Source organism: Hemitrygon akajei, chromosome 10, assembly GCF_048418815.1.
Source record: "Hemitrygon akajei chromosome 10, sHemAka1.3, whole genome shotgun sequence".
Taxonomy (NCBI): Eukaryota; Metazoa; Chordata; class Chondrichthyes; order Myliobatiformes; family Dasyatidae; genus Hemitrygon; species Hemitrygon akajei.
Genome location: NC_133133.1, coordinates 75,720,874 through 75,740,378, shown reverse-complemented (window position 1 = coordinate 75,740,378; position 19,505 = coordinate 75,720,874). Strand labels below are relative to the sequence as shown.

Sequence of the window (19,505 nt, the reverse complement as noted above, 5' to 3'; positions counted from 1 at the left end):
GTTGATCTCATCCACCCAGACTGCTGGATCTAGCTTCACGTGCTGGGGTAAGCATATTTCTATCTCACTGGGGTAGGAGGTTCCCGGCTACCCTCACCTAGTTTAACCTGCCTGTCAAAGTGGTGTACCGGGGTGTGGCAACTGTTGCATGCAAACAGTTACTTGGAGCCACAGGTGAGAGCTGGGTGGCAGGTGGGGACCAATGGTGGATGAGCTGCCCTTGGCGGAGCACGACAAGCCCACCACCAGAGGTACTACCCCTCCCTGGACACCTGATACAACCCAAAGTATGTATGTTGTGTACAACCCTGACATCTGTCTTCCCCACATACAGTCACAGAACAAAGAAGAACTATGAAACCAACCCACTCAAACCAAAATCATCAGATTTGGAACTCCCTTCCATGCCATTTTCAAAAACAAATCATGCAAATAACAACAGAAAAAAGAACAAAGGCACAGAATATTAAAAACAGAAAATGAAGAGGCATATTTCAGTACAGTTCAGCTCAGTGTTCATTATCTGCAGGTTGCCCTGATTAGATTGTAGTTGCAATGTCACAGATGCATCTTCACCCCACAGATAAACCACGTTCCTGTGAATCTTGGAGTTTGAGTAGAAAACACCATCTAGTCTAAGTGATTATCACAGACAACTGTGTGGCATTTTGCAGATGTTGATGATTTGCAGATTCCATGTTGCAGAATGCACTACACACAATGTTCTTTCCTATTTCCATTCACCTTCAGCTCTGAGAATCCAGTGTTCCACCACATCCTTTCCTGAAAACTTGAGGAGGAAACACAACTCACCTCATATTCTCCTCTGTCAGGTTGACTAAAATAATGAGAGACAATACAGTTGTGTATTTTCTGTTCAGCTACAAGGAAAATTTTGGGCAAACGTGGATTAGTTCCAGATTTTTAATGATGCAGCTCTGGTTAGGCTGCATCTGGAGGATTCTATTCATGTTTGGTTGCCCTATTATCAGAAGGATATGGAGAAGGTCTAGAAGAGGTTTACTGGGATATTACCTAGATTAGAGGCCATGTGCTGTGAGGAAAGTTTGGACAGACCAAGATTGTTCATTTTTTCTTGAAGACTGGGGTAATGGTGGGGTTTGGAGGGATGTGGGAAACATGTTGGAAGTATATAAAATTATGAGAAGCATGGAAGGAGTTAATTTCCCAGAATATCAGACACTGGAAGGTATAGATGAGGTGAGAGGGCATGTTTAAAGGTAATGTTTTACTCAGAGACTGGTAGTGCCTGGAGCTTTCTGCCACAGATGGTGGTGGAAGCAGACACAACAGTAACATTTAGGAGACATTTAGACAGTCACATGAACATGCAGGGAATGCAGAGGATGTATCTTTTTCCAGTAGATAGAATGAGTTTATTTTGGCATCATGGTCAGCAGGAACCATATGAGCCAAGGACTCTGTTTCTATGCTGTACTGTTCTATACACTGGTTTCTTGCATTGTTCTCCAGTGATTAAAGGTGATTTAGATAGATAGATAGATAGATAGATAGATAGATACTTTATTCATCCCCATGGGGAAATTCAACCTTTTTTCCAATGTCCCATACACTTGTTGTAGCAAAACTAATTACATACAATACTTAACTCAGTAAAAATATGATATGCATCTAAATCACTATCTCAAAAGCTTTAAAAAAGTTCTTAAGTCCTGGCGGTTGAATTGTAAAGCCTAATGGCATTGGGGAGTATTGACCTCTTCATCCTGTCTGAGGAGCATTGCATCGATAGTAACCTGTCGCTGAAACTGCTTCTCTGTCTCTGGATGGTGCTATGTAGAGGATGTTCAGGGTTTTCCATAATTGACCGTAGCCTACTCAGCGCCCTTCGCTCGGCTACCGATGTTAAACTCTCCATTACTTTGCCCACGACAGAGCCCGCCTTCCTTACCAGCTTATTAAGACGTGAGGCGTCCCTCTTCTTAATGCTTCCTCCCCAACACGCCACCACAAAGAAGAGGGCGCTCTCCACAACTGACCTATAGAACATCTTCAGCATCTCACTACAGACATTGAATGACGCCAACCTTCTAAGGAAGTACAGTCGACTCTGTGCCTTCCTGCACAAGGCATTTGCTGAGCATCCTTAAATAATCTTGATAGGCAAAGAACCTTTAGTCACTGTTTTTACTTCCTTCAAGGAGATAACCTGTACGAAGACAAAGAGGAGACCCGAGCCCCCAACCACTCTCCCTGTTTGGTGCTGGGATTACTGGATTGTCACACAGGCCACGCTGTCAGAAACAGTGATGAAGAATGGAAGGCGCAAGCTCCAGGTAGGTCAGAACATGCCACACTGTGTGTCTCTTCAATGAACCCCACCTCAGCAACTCCTACCAGTGCACTGCACACTGAGTGCTCAGCATTCTCATTGGTGCATGGGATCTGCTTTGTTGATCAGCTGCCATCCTGATAAATCTGATCCCATTGTGGGGTTGAGTCTGGAATTCCTGAGTGTGGACCCAATGACCGTGTGGAGCAATGATATCAGTGTATGATGGAGGGGAATCTGTAGGTGGTGGTGTTCCCTTCCATCAAAGCCCTTGTCATTGAACACAGAATGTCTCAACCTGGGAACAGGCCCTTCAGCTCATCATGGTATGTCACACCATTTAAGCAAATGATGTGTCGTTTAACAAATTACTCTGCCTGATCCATATCTCTCGAGTCTCTGCAATTACATGTGCTTGTCAAAGAACCTTTTAAACTGCTCAATCATATCTATTGCCACCACCACCCCTTTTCACTTTAACATTCTTTGAGAGATCCAGTATCACCTTTTTCTGTAGGTGTTGGAGATCAAGATCAATTACCTTTTCTTTATCTGAAAATGCCCCAGCATTTTAACATACCCCATACTGTTCTCCATGACTTTCCCCTTGTTGGGTACTTACAATAAATACTCATTTACGAGACACAAGAGAGACTGTAGATGCAGGAGATCAGGATCAATATACAAGATCCTGTCGGAACTCAGTAGGTCAGGCAGAGATGTTGTATGATCTGCTGAGTTCCCCCAGCATTTTGTCTCGTACTCACTTACAACTTCCCTGCATCCTCCACCTCCAAGTGTATCTCTAAGGTAGGTGCAGCATTCTTTCCCAATAACAGTACAAGTGACACCTTCTTTTGTGAACAGGTAACCCAAGGGTATCGAAGTCAGTTCCTGGGACAGTCTGGTCTTACTTTGATTGAAGGTGAATTGCTGAGCATCCTTAAATAATCTTGATAGATCCATCAGTCACTCTTTTTACTTCCTTCAAGGAGATAATCGACACGAAGACAAAAGACGAGACCCAAGGCCCAAAATACTCTTCCTGTTTGGTGCTGGGTTTACTGGATTGTCAAACAGGCCACACTGTGAGAAACAGCCATCAGAAATGGGAGGCACAAGCTCCAGGTAGGTCAGACCATGCCACACCGTGTGTCTCTTCAATGAACCCCACCTCAGCAACTCCTGCCAGTGCACTGCACACTGAGTGCTCAGCATTCTCATTGGTGCATGGGATCTGCTTTGTTGATCAGCTGCCATCCTGATAAATCTGATCCCATTGTGGGGTTGGATCTGGAATTCCTGAGTGTAGACCCAGTGATCGTGTGGAGCAATGATATCAGTGTATGATGGAGGGGAAGCTGTAGGTGGTGGTGTTCCCTTCCATCAAATTCCTTGTCACAGAACACAGAATGTCTCAACATGGGAACAGGCCCTTCAGCTCATGATGTTATGTCACACCACATAAAATAATGATGTCCCATTAAACTGATTACTCTGCCTGCACATGGTCCATACCTCTCCAATTACATGTGCTTATCAAAGAACCTTTTAAACATCTTGACCAGATCTCTTGCCACCATCATCCCTTTCACCTTAACATTCTTCAACAGATCCAACATCACCTTTTCCTTAATCTCAAATCATATTAACATGCCCCGCACTGTTCATACTGTTCCCCATGACTTTCTCATTGTTGGATCAATACACAAAATCCTGTAGGAACTCAGTAGGTCAGGCACAGATGCTACATGATCTGCTGAATTTGCCCAGTATTTTGTCTGGTACTCATTAGTACTTCTCCACATCCTCCACCTCCAAGCATATGTTTAATCCTCTATTGTTGAGTGATCCTACCCTATCCCTGGTTATTCTCTTACATTTGATGTATGTGTAGAATGCCTTGGGATTCCCTTCAATATAACATGCACGAACTTTTCATTGCCCCTCCTGGGTTACCTAATTCTCTTTTTGAGTTCTTCTCTGCCTTCTTTACATCCCTCAAGGACTCTGCTCAATTATTTTAACATCCTAATCTGTACATATGCTTCCTTTCCCTCATGACTGAATTAATAACCTCTTTCCAATGCTCCCCTAACTTGCCACCCCTGTCCTTCCTAAATGGTACATATGCCTGCTTTCCCCTTTTGAGAAAATTAATGCTCCCCTAACTTGCCACTCTAGTCCTTCCATCTTATTGGATCATATCAATTCCATACCCTGTGAAGTTGACCATTAAATGCCCTACACAGATCAGATTTGCCCAGCCATAACTGTTCCTGATTAACTCTACTTAGTTCCTGCTTAAAACATTGAGAATTCCCCCCCACAACTATTTAATGTTTCTCTGCAATATCTATACTTGTACATAGCTATCAGAATTTAAGGTAATGTAATCAGTTTCCTCTTATATCTCCCCACTGAATGGTCAATCAGCTGACCAGTCATATTTCCCAATACCAGGTCTAGTATGGATCCTGTTCTAGTTGGACCATCCACATATTGTTTTCAGAAACTGTCTTTGATGTAGCTAACAATTCTGCCCTGTCTAACTCTTGCGCAAAGAAGGCCCAAGTTTATTTTGGTGAAGTTGCAGTAATGCAATGAAACAACCCTGTTGTTTTTGACAATCTTCCCAATCTGTCCGCACGTTTGTTCCTCGATGTCTTGGTTGTTTCTGGATGCTGTGTAATATAATCCGATCAGAGTAATTGCACCTTGAGTTTTACCCTTATGGGCTCAGTGGATAAGCCGCCCATTATCCACTCCCTCTGAGAGCAGCTGTGATATTGTCCCTGATCAGTAGTACCCTGTTTTATTAGTGGAGATCAGGGGGTTGTGAGTTGCTGTCAGAGTAGCCAAGAAGAAACAGTGTAGGGGACGTGTATGTGGCACACAGTGACAAGTCTGTGTGGTATTGGTGTCAAGAGTAAGTGGTTATGAAATGGCCATATATGATGTTTGCACTTAAGAAATTTGGATTTGGACCATCCTTCATTAAATGGATTGAGATAATTTATTCACACCCATCTGCTTCAACTATCACTAATCAGAATATTTCTCCCCCTTTTGCAATTCATTGTGGGACTCGTCAAGGCTGCTCCATTTCTCCGTTTTTGTTTGCAGTTATCATTAGTTGTTAGTATCAGACATCGATATGCATGGACATAAACATCACCTTTCGATATATGCTGATGATGTCCTTTTATATATCTCCTGCCCACAACAGCAATACCCGCCCTTCTGACTTTAATTAATAATTCTGGCAGTTTCTCAGGTTTCTCTATTAATTGGGATAAGATTGAACTAATGCCAGTCACTGCAGTGGTTAATACAGAGTATTTACAGTCCATTCCCTTTAAAATAACTTATGATAATTTTTCCTATTGGTGTGACTATTACAAAAAACCCAGATGACCTTTTGCAAGTGAATTGGCGAAACAAAGTTGAGCAGGTTAAACACAATATTGACTTTTGGAAAACCCTTCCAATTTCTTTGGTGGGGAGGGTTAATGCAATCAAGATGATTGTACTGCCACGATTTCTTCATCTTTTCCAGTCAGTTCCATGTTTTATTCCTCTGTCATATTTTAAGCAATTGGATTCAATTATTATACTCTTCATTTGGAATTATAAAGCCATTAGAATTACTAAAAAACACTTGTCAAAGCCCAAGGAAGCAGGTGGTTTTCCCCTACCGGATGTTAAAATGTATTACTGGGCTGCCCACCTATCCATTCTTGCACGGTGGAAAAAAGGCCCACCCTCTACCTCAGACTCATGCCCAGCATGGTTACTCATAGAGCGAGTGCTTACCAGCTCTCCTTAATAGCCCCACTGCAGTTAATAAGTCACATTTCAGTAACAGCTTTGTGGTCGGCAGCACTATAAGAACTTGGAAGCAGATTCAACAACACATTGATGCCCCAAAAACTTACATTGATACTCCAATCTGTGACAATCATTCGTTGTTGCCTGGCCTGACGGATACTGTTTTCCCCTCCTGGAAACAGAGAGGCAACTGCAGTATAGGTGACCGACATATTAATGGAAACTTTGCCAAATTAGCGCAGTTACAAGCAGTTTACAATATTCCTGCATCTAGTTTTTTTTTAGATAGTTACAAATTCACGATTATGTTAGGAAATATATACAGTCGGCCCTCCTTATCTGTGAGGGATTGGTTCCGGGACCCCTTGTGGATACCAAAAAACAGGGTTGCTCAAGTCCTTTATTCAACCTGTCTCAATGCAGTGGACCTTAGGACCCTGCGGTTGAGCTCTGAATCCGCAGTGTTTCTGTTCACGAAAATAATCACGATCACGATTGAAAATAAAGTGGAAATACTAAAGCGATCGGAAAGAGGTGAAACGCCATCAGTCATTGGAAAAGCGTTAGGCTACAGTCAGTCAATGATCGGAACAATTTTAAAGGATAAAGTGAGAAAGGCCCTGCCCCGATGAAAGCTACAATTATTACCAAGCAACGCAGTGGTTTAATTATTGGGTTTTGGGGTTTTGGGTTTTTGATCCTCCACATCAGCCGGGCACGGATGGAGAGTGTGCTCGGAAGTGGTCTGTCACTGGATCGAACTCGGGAACTTCCCGAGCCTGGTGCTGAAACATAAGTTCTTAAGTATTCTATATGCATAGAAAGGTAAAATATATACTATATGCGAAGACAAACATTTGGCTAACTGTTGCTAAATAATACCGGATGCACCTGTTCTGACTTACATAGTAAGAGAACTTCTGATTTTTTATCGATCCCGATCCACGGTAACCTACGCACATCCTCCTATATACTTTAAATCATCTCTAGATTACTTATAATACCTAATACAATGTAAATGCTATGTAAAATAGTTGTTATACTGCATTGTTTAGGGAATAATGACAAGAAAAAATAGTCTGTACATGCTCGAACAACAAGTGCTGGAAGAGCACTTCCGAGTTTTCTAGATTCGCGGTTGGTTGAATTTGCGTATGCGGAACACGCAGATAAGGAGGGCCGACTGTACCTAACTTCGAGGTTTTAGACAAACATGAGTCCCAGGAGGCAATAAATAAATTTGATCCTGTTACTTGTAGTGTGGTATCCTATTTTTAACAGATCTTACATAATGGAACTCAGGTGAATACTGCAAGTCTTAAACAGGCATGGGTGGATGAATTGGGTATAGAACTGACAGGAGGTCTGGGATGAGTTTAAAGAGTAAAAATGATTGTTCGGTCAATGTCAGATACAGACTTATACAGTTTAAAACACTACATAGACTCCATTATTCCAAAGAAAATTTGCATAGCTTCTACCCTGATGTTCCACTAGTTTGTAATGGATGTAAATCTGTGACCAGTAACTTGTCACATTCATTCTGGTCATGTTGTATTTTCACTGTTTCTCTGAGGCCTTTGGGAAGCAGTGGGAACCAGACCCGCTCATAGCCCTCCTTAGAGCAACAAGCTCCCTATCTTCAGCCAATATGTATGAAAAAAAGGCTGTATTGTTTGGAATGGTGATTGCTAAGAAGTTAATCCTACAAATGTGGAAAATGGACTCTGAGGGAACTGGCAAATACTTTACATTTGGAGAGATTGAGACTATGTAATGAAGACAGAGGGGACATCTTTGAAAGGATATGGGGCCCTGTATTGGACTCTCTTACGGGGTGAGGACTGAGGTTTTTTGGTGTGGTGCACCTCTGTTGTGTATGTTTAATTTGCCTTTATAGTATTCTTTCTTTTGCTGCTCAATATTTAATTTGATTTTGTTATGGTGGTGGTTTTTGTGGACGTTTTCCTTTAAATAAATGTTAAAAAACATTATATATATAAAAAAAAGAGTAGGTGGTTAGACTCTCCTTGTTCGGAGATGGTCACAGCCTGGTACATTTGTTACAAACATGTTACTAGTCTTTGTTTATCCCAGACATGAACATTTTACAGCTTTTTCATCTTTTCAAATCACTTGTACTTTTTTATTTTTCTTTATGACACCCAGACTCATCTCTGTTGCCACCCTCCACCCCCCCCCCCACTGAGCATTCCCACCTTTCCCATGCACCTGCTTATTTCCATCCAACAAATTCTCTCACATACACATCAAGTTTCCAAGTTTCCCACCCCCACCTGCAGGACAAGCAGTTTACAGGGGCACATTAACCTAACAACTAACACAGTGTGGCAGGATCACACATGGGAGATTGACACAGTCACGGGAGAGCATGCAGACTCCACACAGACAGCACCAGAGACCAGGAGTGAAGCCAGGTCTCTGGTGGTGTCAGTCCGCTGCACCACTTCAAGTACAGTGCCACTGCACCACCCCCCCCCCCACCCCCTGGGTCACTTTGTTACAGCAGACATGAATTGTTTAGTTTTCATGATGAAATAAATTGTATCTTGTATATTAGCAAACCTATGTCATATGACCTTGTAGAGAAAGGGAGGTCATTTATGATGGAGTTGATATTGGTTGAACTGGCATTGGTCTTACGTAAGGACTTCTGCATTGATATCGTGAGGTTGTATGGATAGATTTCCAATACTCATAGTTCTAGAGAGCCAGGTTGCAGCCTGACCTATGGTGTTACCCACATGAAATTTACAGGCATTGTTTGTGGTCCTGTAGGTTTGCCTGTATGTTATAATTATCACCCACATCAGAACGAACTGCTGATTTTTGGGGTAACTGGTCACAACAAATTGTCCCAAATAAGATGGGTGACAAGAGAATGGGGATCTGAAGAAATGGAAGTTTTTAATAATTAGAAATGATAATGATCATGTTTCCTTTCAGGCAACAGGTGGCTGAGGCTGAGAATGCCACATTCTTCACAAAGGAGGAGCTCAACAAACTGAAGTCCGACTTTGAAACAGGTGGGGTGAATAAAGTTACATCTCTGATAGAGCAGAAGTTATCAGAACTGGACAAGACAAAGCTTAACATCGCAGTGACAGGAGAAACAGGTACAGGAAAATCCACCTTCATCAATGCCATGAGAGGACTTCGGAACACCGATGAGGGAGCTGCTGTAGGTTGGATCAGGGAAACTACAAAAGAGCCAACTGGATACCGACATCCCAACCTGCCCAACGTCTGCTACTGGGACCTGCCAGGAATCGGGTCTATACAAGTTCCAGCTAGTAGATATGTCTGGGAAATGAAATTTGAAAGATACGATTTCTTCATCATACTATCAGCTGGCCGTTTCAAAGAAAATGATGCAAAACTTGCAAAAGAGATTAAACGGCTTGGGAAAAATTTCTATTTTGTCCGCTCTAAGATTGATCAAGATTTTTATTCAATGAGAATGGAAAGGAAGAAAATTAATGAGGAAAAAGTGCTGGAGAATATTCGGAGTGACTGCATTAGAAGGTTGAAAGAAGCGGGGATTCTAAATCCGACTGTGTTCCTGATATCCAGTTTTGAGCAGGATCAATATGATTTCAATCAGTTAAATAAGACACTTGAAGATGATCTGCCATTTGTAATGAAAAGTACCTTTGTTCTGGCCTATCCAAACCGAAATGTGGAGATTGTTCGGCAGAAAAGCAAGATGCTGCGGGAACGTGTCTGGATGTTGGCAACACTTTCGGGAGCAGTGGGAGCAATCCCCATTCCTGGTGTCTCTTTTGCTTGTGATATCAGCATATTGATTACGGGAATAATCAATTTCCGTAAATGTCTGTGTCTGGATGAAGCTTCTCTTCAAAGACTGGCCAACATCACAAATAAACCTGTGGAAGAGCTTAAGGCCGTAATTAATCCATCCCTTCTGGGGAAAATAGATAAAAATATAATTATAAGGTTAGGGTGGGGTGCTACAGTTGTTGCCATTTCAGCTTTGGAATTTGGTCTTGACTTTATCCCTGTCATCGGTTCCATTTTTGGAGCAGGATCATCATTTCTCATGACCTACACAATACTGACCGATGCACTGAAGGATCTTACAGAGAGTGCACAGAGGGTGGTGAAGGTTGCATATGGCATTGATTAACTGGTCAGCACCAACATCAACACAGTGAGCTAATGTTATAGTAACATAGAAAGCCAAAAGCACAATGCAGGCACTTCGGCCCACAAAGCTGTGCTGAACATATACTTTCTTTAGAATTTACCTAGGGTTAGTGTAGAAATAGCAGAGGTTCTGACAGAAATATTTCAACTGTCATTAGAGACGGGGATGGTGCCAGAGGATTAGCGTATTGCTCATGTGGTTCCATTGTTTAAAAAGGGTTCTAAGAGTAAACCTAGCAATTATCGGCCTGTAAGTTTGACGTCAGTGGTGGGTAAATTAATGGAAAGTATTCTTAAAGATGGTATATATAATTATCTGGATAGACAGGGTCGGATGAGGAACAGTCAACATGAATTTGTGCATGGAAGGTCATGTTTGACAAATCTTATTGAATTTTTTGAAGAGGTTACTAGTAAAGTTGATGAGGGTAAAGCAGTGGATGTTGTCTATATGGACTTCAGTAAGGCCTTTGACAAGGTTCCACATGGCAGGTTAGATAGGAAGGTTCAATCGTTAGGTATTAATAATGAAGTAGTAAAATGGATTCAACAGTGGCTGGATGGGTGATGCCAGAGAGTAATGGTGGATAACTTTTTGTCAGGTTGGAGGCCGGTGACTAGTGGTGTGCCTCAGGGATCTGTACTGGGTCCAATGTTGTTTGTCATATACACTAATGATCTGGATGACGGGGTGGTAAATTGGATTAGTAAGTATGCAGATAATGCTAAGACAGGTGGCATTGTGGATAATGAAGTAGGTTTTCAAAGCTTGCAGAGAGATTTAGGCCAGTTAGAAGAGTGAGCTGAAAGATGGCAGATGGAGTTTAATGCTGATAAGTGTGAGGTGCTACATTTTGGTAGGAATAATCAAAATAGGACATACATGGTAAATGGTAGGGCATTGAGGAATGCAGTAGAACAGAGTGATCTAGGAATAATGGTGCATAGTTCCCTGAAGGTGGAATCTCATGTGGATAGGGTGGTGAAGAAAGCTTTTGGTATGCTGGCCTTTATAAATCAGAGCATTGAGTATTGGAGTTGGAATCTAATGTTAAAATTGTACAGGACTGGTGAGGCCAAATTTGGAGTATTGTGTACAGTTCTGATCACTGAATTATAGGAAAGATGTCAACAAAATAGAGAGTGTACAGAGGAGATTGACTAGAATGTTGCCTGGGTTTCAGCACCTAAGTTACAGAGAAAGGTTGAACAAGTTAGGTCTTTATTCTTTGGAGTGTAGAAGGTTGAGTGGGGACTTGATAGAGGTATTTAAAATTGAGGGGGATAGATAGAGTTGACGTGGATAGGCTTTTTCCATTGAGAGTAGGGGAGATTCAAACAGGAGGACATGAGTTGAGAGTTGAGGGGCAAAAGTTTAGGGGTAACATGAGGGGGAACTTCTTTACTCAGAGAGTGGTAGCTGTGTGGAATGAGCTTCCAGTAGAAGTGGTAGAGGCAGGTTCAATTTTGTCATTTAAAAAAAATTGGATAGATATATGGACAGGAAAGGAATGGAGGGTTATGGGCTGAATGCAGGTAGGTGGGACTAGGTGAGAGTAAGCGTTCAGCATGGACTAGAAGGGCAGAGATGGCCTGTTTCCATGCTGTAATGGTTATAAGCTTACCTATAGCCCTCTATTTTTCTATGCTGTGGTTAAAATATTTAAGAGGCCTGTCGCTGGACCCTGCTGTAACTCTACATGACAACTCCCCCTTTGATGCTTTCCTTTCTGAAATATTGCTTATCCATTTCTGAGGAACACTTGTGCCTGACCGAGGGAGTGCCACTCTGTTAAAGACATGAAACAGGTGGACTTAGATGACATGTGATCCTAATTCGAAGAGGAGCCGAGAAGTTATCTCCAGGTGTCTGAATGATGCTCACCTGTCAATCAATAGCCCAGTGTCAGACTGTTTGGACATTATAAGGTCACAGTGTTTGCAATATTGCTGTGTACAAACTAGTGGCTGTGTCTTCCCTTCAATATCTGTAAAAGTCTGATGGTGAAGTAATAAAAAAGGCAATGGAAAAGCATTTCATGAATTCATTTTCTTCCCCTGCTGGGGAAAATAGACACAGATATAATTACAAGGTTAGGATGGGTGCTGCAATTGTTGATCTTTCAGCTGTAGAACTTGATTTAACTTCATCCCCATCATTGGTTCCATTTTGGAGCAGGATCATCATTTCCCATGACCTACACAATACTGACCGACGCACTGAAGGACTTTACAGAGAGCACACAGTGGGTGGTGAAGGTTGCGTTTGGAACTGATGAGTTAATATTATAAGACCATAAGATATAGCAGCAGAATTAGGCCAGTTGGCCCATCGAGTGCACTCTGCTGTTTCATCAGGGCTTATCCATTTTTTCTCTCAGTCCCAATCTTCTGCTTTCCCCCGTATCTCTTCCTGCCGTGACCAATCAAGAATCTATCAAACTCTGCCTTAAGTATATATAAAGACTTGGCCTCCATGCCTGCCTGTGGTAACAAATTCACAGATTAACCGCTCTGGCTAAAGAAATTCCTCCTTGCCTCAATTCTAAAATGATACACCTCTATTTTGAGGTTGTGTCCCACCATAGCAAACATCCTTTCCACATCCACTCTATAAAGGCCTTTCACCATTCGAATGATTTCAATGAGGTCACCCCTCAGTATTCTAAATTCCAGTGAATACAGGCCCAAAGCCGTCAAACAATCATCATATGACAAGCTGTTTAATCCTGGAATCATCGTATAACATTAAAAGTATCAGTCCCAACCAGACCCCTGTGGAACAGCACTTGTCACCAGCAGCCAACCACAAAAGGATCACTTTATTCCCACTCGTTTCCTCCTGCCAATCAACTACTGTTTCATCTATGCTAGAATATTTTCTACAATAACATGGGATCTTAACTTGTTAAGCTCCCTCTGTGGCACCTTGTTGAAGGTCTGACAATCAAAGTACACAACATCCATCGATTCTCTTTTGTCTATCCTGCTTGTTATTTCCTCAAAGAATTCCAAAACATTTGTCGGGCAAGATTTTCCTTTGAGAACTACAGCCTATTTTATCCTGAGCCTTCAAGTACCCCGAAAACACATCCTTAACAATCGACTCCGAAATCTTCCCAACCACTGAGGCTGGGAAGACTCACTAGCCTATAATCTCCTCTCTTCTGCCTCTCCCCTTCTTGAAGAGTGGAGTGACATTTGCAATTTTCAGCTTTCCAGTACCATTCCAGACTTAATTGGTTCTTGAAAGATCATTACTAATGCTTCCACAATCTCTTCAGTCACCTCCTTCAGAACCCTGGGGTGTACACCATCCAGGTGACTTATCTACCTTTGAACCTTTCAGTTTCCCAAGAAATTTCGCCCTAATAGTGGCAACTTCACACACTTCTAACCCTGACAGTCTCGTATCTCCAGCATACTACTAGTGGCTTCCACAGTGAAGACTGACGCAAAATAATTATTCAGTTCATCTGCCATATCCTTGCCCCCATCACTACCTCTCCAGCATCACTTTCCTTTGGTCTAATATCCCCTTTCCGCCTTTTTTTTACACTTACTGTATCTGAAGAAACTTTTGGTATCCTCTTTCATATTATTGGCTCGCTTATTTTCTTATTCCATCTTTTCCTCCTTAATTACCTTTTAAGTTGCTATTCAACAAGTCTGCAAAAGACAATAAACTACAAATACAAAAAGAAAGAAATATTAAAAGATAAACAATTATCAAGAACATGAGATAAAGAATCACTAAAAGTGAGCCAATAGATTGTGGGACCATCTCAATGATGGGGCAAGTGAAGTTGAGTGAAGTTATCCCTTTTAGTTCAAGAACCTGATGTTTTCTCCTGTACGTTCTTCCTGACGGCAGCAGTGAGAAGAGAGCATGTTCTGGGTGGTTGGGGTCCCAGATGATGGATGCTGCTTTCCTGCGACAACACTGTGTTAGATGTACTCAGTGGTGGGGAGGGCTTTAGCCATGTCAGACTGGGTCATATCCAATACTTTTTGTAGGATTTCCCATTCAAGCGTATTGTTATTTCCATACCAGGCTGTGATGCAGCCAGTCAATACACTCACCACCACATATCTATAGAAGTTTGTCAAAGTTTTAGATGTCATGCCAAATCTCTACAAACTCTTAAAGAAGTAAAGGTTTGCAAGCTTTTTTGTTATCACATTTACGTGCTGGGCCCAGGACAGATCCTCCGAAATAATAACTCTGAGGAATTTAGAGTTACTGACCTTCTCCAACTCTGATCCTCAGATGAGCACTGGCTCATGGACCTCTGGTTTCCTCCTCCTGAGGTCAATAATCAGCTTCTTGGCCTTGCTGACATTGAGCAAGAGGTTGTTGTTATGGCACCACTCAGCCAGATGTTCAGTCTATTTCTATACGCTGATTTGTCACCATTCGGCCTACGATAGTGAAGTCTTTAGCAAACCTGAAAATGGCATTGGAGCTGTGCTTAGCTATTTCCAGATCTGTATTATCTCACCCGCTACAGGACAGGAAATATCTGAAAACGCTGTCAGAGATTTGCTGATGTATGAAATTCCTATTATAGGCCTGACATAGTCATTGACTCCACACTGGCTACTCTCCTCTTCACTCAGTTCAATCAAGTGAACACAATCAAGGTCAATTCCTTCCCCTTCCAGCAGGGTTGCTTAAATTTACATCCTTTCTCAGGGGATAAGTATCCTGCTGGAGATGCTATCAGACAAATGGCCTCACACACTGGCTGACAGTCACCATTTGAGGCAAAATAATCAAAGATAATGTGATATATTCTGCAACATCAAGCAGAAATTTTAAAAAGGTGGTCAAAAGCAAAATCTCCAAGGAAACAAAATTTCTCAACCAGCAAGCAGAGACCTTACATGGACCTATGTTGATTTGTTGTATTTTTAGCCAATTGAACAGTCAAGGAGAGTGGTTCCCAAAGTGGGTGATAGCGTGCCAGTGGGGGCAGTGGAAGTTTATAAGTGGGTGATAAAGGGGGCATTGGGGGGAGGTGCACTTGGTAGCAAGGGGGAGCAACCGAAGGATTACAGTCTTAATTTCAAGCCGTACCTGCTATTATTCCCAAGTCTTTTTTGATTCTTTAGATTCAATTCTTTCTTCTTATATATGGAAGAACGGAAAACCCTGTTTAAATAAAGCCCACCTTCAAAAATTTATAAAGATTGGAGGTTGCACTCTACCCAATTTTATGTTATATTGCTCAGCAATTAACATATGAAATTGTACGTTCTGGTTATATTATATTAATTGTGAGGATTGTCCAATATGGTTCTTTTTGGAAGCCAACTCTTATGTAATTTTCTCTTATTTCTCTTCTTGGATCCTCTCTTCCTTTATCTTTAAATAAATTAACTGACAGTTTGGTGGTTAAACACACTTTGAGGATCGGGCTATGGTTTAGAAAACATTTGGTTTATTGAGATTTTCCCTTTCTAGTCCTATTTTTTCTAATTATTTTTAAACCACTTACGACCGACCTGCTTTTTAGAGAATGGAATAGATTAGGCATTAAACGATTTCAAGATCAGTTTCTTGAAGGGAATCTTTCTTCTTTTGAGCAGCTGTCAGTGAAATATAACCTTTCAAATACCCACTTTTTTCAATATCTACAGATTAGAGATTTTTTAAGATCTAAACTACATATATTTCCTACCAGCCCAGATAAGAACATAATAGATGTAATTTTTAATTTGAAACCTTTTGATAATGGCTTAATATCTTATATTTATGGTCTGTTGTTGGGACTGAGAATGGCTCCTTTAGATAAAATTAATAAAGATTGGGAAAAGGATCTACAGACTTCATTATCTGATGAGACCTGGAGGGCTATTTTCAAAATGGTTAATTCTTCATCATGTGCCCGTCATTCCCTCCTACAATTTAAAGTGGTACATAGGCTCATATGTCTAAAGACAAGCTCTCTCATTTTTTTGCAGATCTGTCTACTTATTGTGACAGATATAATAGTGGTGAGGCTTCATTAATTCATAGGTTTTGGTCATGTTTGAGCCTTGAAAAATATTGGGAAGATGTATTCCAAACTGTTTCTGTACTTTTTAAAGTTAGTTTTAAGCCCAGTCCTTTAACAGCCTTATCCAGATTCAGATTCAGTTTATTGTCATTCAGAAACCACAAATGCAATGCAGTTAAAAAATGAGACAAAGTTCCTCCAGAATGATACCACAAAAGCATATGACAAAACAGACTACACCAGAAAATCCACGTAACATTTGGCAATCCCTAAACCAGAGTCCAGAGAGGCTGCTGCGCATTAATATTGTGCTACCATCTTAGCACGTTTCCCAGAAAGGAGCTCCAAATCCACCAGACAAAACAAGACCAAAAACTAAAGCTACAAGACCTGCACAAAACCACATAGTTACAACAGTGCAAACAATAGCATAATTGATAAAAAAACAGACCATGGGCACAGTAAAAATAGTCCAAAGATGTTAAAAGACTATAAGTTTGAAAGAAACCACCACAGTTTCCACAAATCCTCAGGGTCCCGATTGACTCGTCATCCCACGCCAGCGGCAGAAGGGAATACCCCCGCTATGGGCTTCCATGGCACAGCCTCACAGACGCAGCACATAATGAAAGCGACCTGACCGCAGCGGATTCCGAGTCCGTCAAACCTCCAACCAACCCTCCGGTACAGCTTCGCTGAGCGTATTAAGATGGTCCCGCCAACGGCCATCGGCAACGCGACCCCAAGGACTGGGGGCCTGTTCTTCCCGGCAGAGACCCGGACCTCACAGCAGCAGCAGCAATGAAGAAGGTCTTCCTGGAGATTTCCCGATGTTCCTCCGTGCTCCCACGTCCGTTTTCAATCGATTATGACTGCGCACAACACCCCACTTCACAAATAACAGATAATCAGCTCCAGAGTGGCCACTGCAAGCTGCGTCGTGCCGCCATCTTGGATCTTCTTTGTATTCTTCGGTATTGTTGAGGAAAGAACTATAATTTTAGAGCCTTTTCATTTGCCTGTACTGGCTTTTATTTCTCTTACGGCTAGGCGGGCAATCTTGTTCAAATGGAAGGAGGTTCGCCCCCCCCCCCCCCACACACACAAGCTCAATGTTTATGCAATGTTATGTCATGTTTAAATTTAGAGAAGATTCATTGTTCGATTTCTGATTCTAACCAAGATTTTCAAACGCTATATGGACCCTTTCTGAACTATTTTAAAAATCTTTGAATTGTTATTGTTATTAAAATATAGATCTGGGATATTATTATAAAACACCATATGGTAAAGTACTATTTTTTCTCTTGATTTTTTTACAGCACAGAAACAGGCCTTTTGGCCCTTATTGGCTGTGCTGGACCATTTTTCTGCCTAGTCCCACTGACCTGCACATAGACCACATCCCTCCATACTCCTCTCATCCATGTACCTGTCCAAGTTTTTCTTAAATGTTAAAAGTGAGCCCACATTTACCATTTCATCTGGAAGCTCATTCCACACTCCCACTACTCTCTGTGTGAAGAAGCCCCCCCTAATGTTCCCTTTAAACTTTTCCCCCTTCACCCTTAACCTATGCCTTCTGGTTTTTCTCTCCCCTACCCTCAGCGGAAAAAGCCTGCTTGCATTCACTCTATCTATACCCATCATAATTTTATATACCTCTATCAAATCTTCCCTCATTTTTCTACACTCCAGGGAATAATGTCCTAACCTATTCAACCTTTCTCTGTAACTCAGTTTCTCAAGTCCCAGCAACATCCTTGTAAACCTCTTCTGCACTCTTTCAACCTTATCAATATCCTTCCTGTAATTCGGTGACCAAAACTGCACACAATACTCCAACTTCGGCCTCACCAATGCCTTTTACAACCTCACCATAACATTCCACCTCTTCTACTCAATACTTTGATTTATAAAGGCCAATGTCACAAAAGCTCTCTTTACTACCCTATCTAGCTGTGATGCTACTTTTAGGGAATTTTGTATCTGTATTCCTAGATCCCTCTGTTCTACTGCACTCCTCAGTGCCCTACCATTTACCTTGTATGTTCTACCTTGGTTTTTCCTTCCAAAGTACATTATGAATTCTGTATTTGTGTATATGAAATTTAATAAAAAATAAAAAAAATAATTACTTACTTTCAGCATTTGATCCTCAGTGCCTCATAAATGTACTATTGTTTGCATATTTTTTTCTGTAATAATGATCACTGCAAACCACGAAGAGGTGAGTAAAAGCGAGGGGGATTGGAGGGTCGAAGCATGTGGGTACATGGTGAAGTCAATGCAAGAACGAGACATGTTTGAGTCAAAGTCAGGGTGAGGTCGAGGCACTTTCAAGGCAAGGTCAGGGTGAGGGCGAGGTTGAGGCATTTTTGAGGCAAGCCGAGTGACACAAAATTGCATCAGAGGATAGGTAGATTCAAGTCCTGTCCACCTGAACCAAGAAGAAGGTTTGATCGATCTAAGCACTAGGCTGATTTAAAAAGCTCAGGTATGGGCCAAAAGCTGGAGCAGGGTTCAGCCCCAGAGCATATCAATGCAATAGGACCCGGTCTTAGAACAAGGAACAACCTGATTCTTAAACAATTTAACCCAGATAGGTTGAAAAGGCAGAGTGTTGAGACCAGAAGCCAGAGTTGGGCCCTTTCTGCTCACGGCTTCGTGATGTTTAGTCCGCAGGATGTTTATAAAGGCCTGGAAAACTGCTGATACATTCGAAAGGCCAAAGAGCATGACCAGGTACTCATAGTTCCCTCTCAGTGTATTGAATGCTGACGTCCACTCATCACCCTCTGTATGTGAACCAGATTGTACACACTCCGCAAGCCTAGCTTTGTGAATACTCTTGCCGCTTGGAGAATCTTGAGGGCCGTGTTCATGAGTGGAAAAGGTTACTGAATCTTGACCGTTATGTGATTCAGCACTCCAGTGCATGGCCACAGACTCTTGTCCGTCTTCTGTACGAAGAAGAAGCCAGCACCTGCTGGTGAGGTGGAGAGACAAATACATCCCAGGGCAAGAGCTGCTTTTATATACTCCTCCATCGTGCTTCTCTCCGGGCCTGAGAGCACAGATCTACAGCACATTCATAGGCTCGGTGGGTGGAAGTGCCGAGACATTTCCCTTGCTGAAGACCTCTTTCAAATCCTTGTAGACTGAAGGGC

The 19,505-nt window shown here is 41.9% G+C and overlaps 1 protein-coding gene across 4 annotated transcripts in view; it reads left to right on the top strand.

Moving 5' to 3' along the window:
* Nucleotides 1–12,368, top strand: part of LOC140734485 (interferon-inducible GTPase 5-like) — a 153,909-nt gene extending 141,541 nt beyond the window's left edge. For all 4 annotated transcript variants that reach the window (XM_073058495.1, XM_073058498.1, XM_073058497.1 and 1 more), the window contains one exon: nucleotides 9,113–12,368. In XM_073058495.1, the coding sequence (XP_072914596.1) occupies nucleotides 9,113–10,313 (1,201 nt within the window). In that variant the 3' untranslated portion in view covers nucleotides 10,314–12,368. The remainder of the gene's footprint in view (nucleotides 1–9,112) is intronic.
* The last annotated feature ends 7,137 nt before the right edge of the window (nucleotides 12,369–19,505 follow it).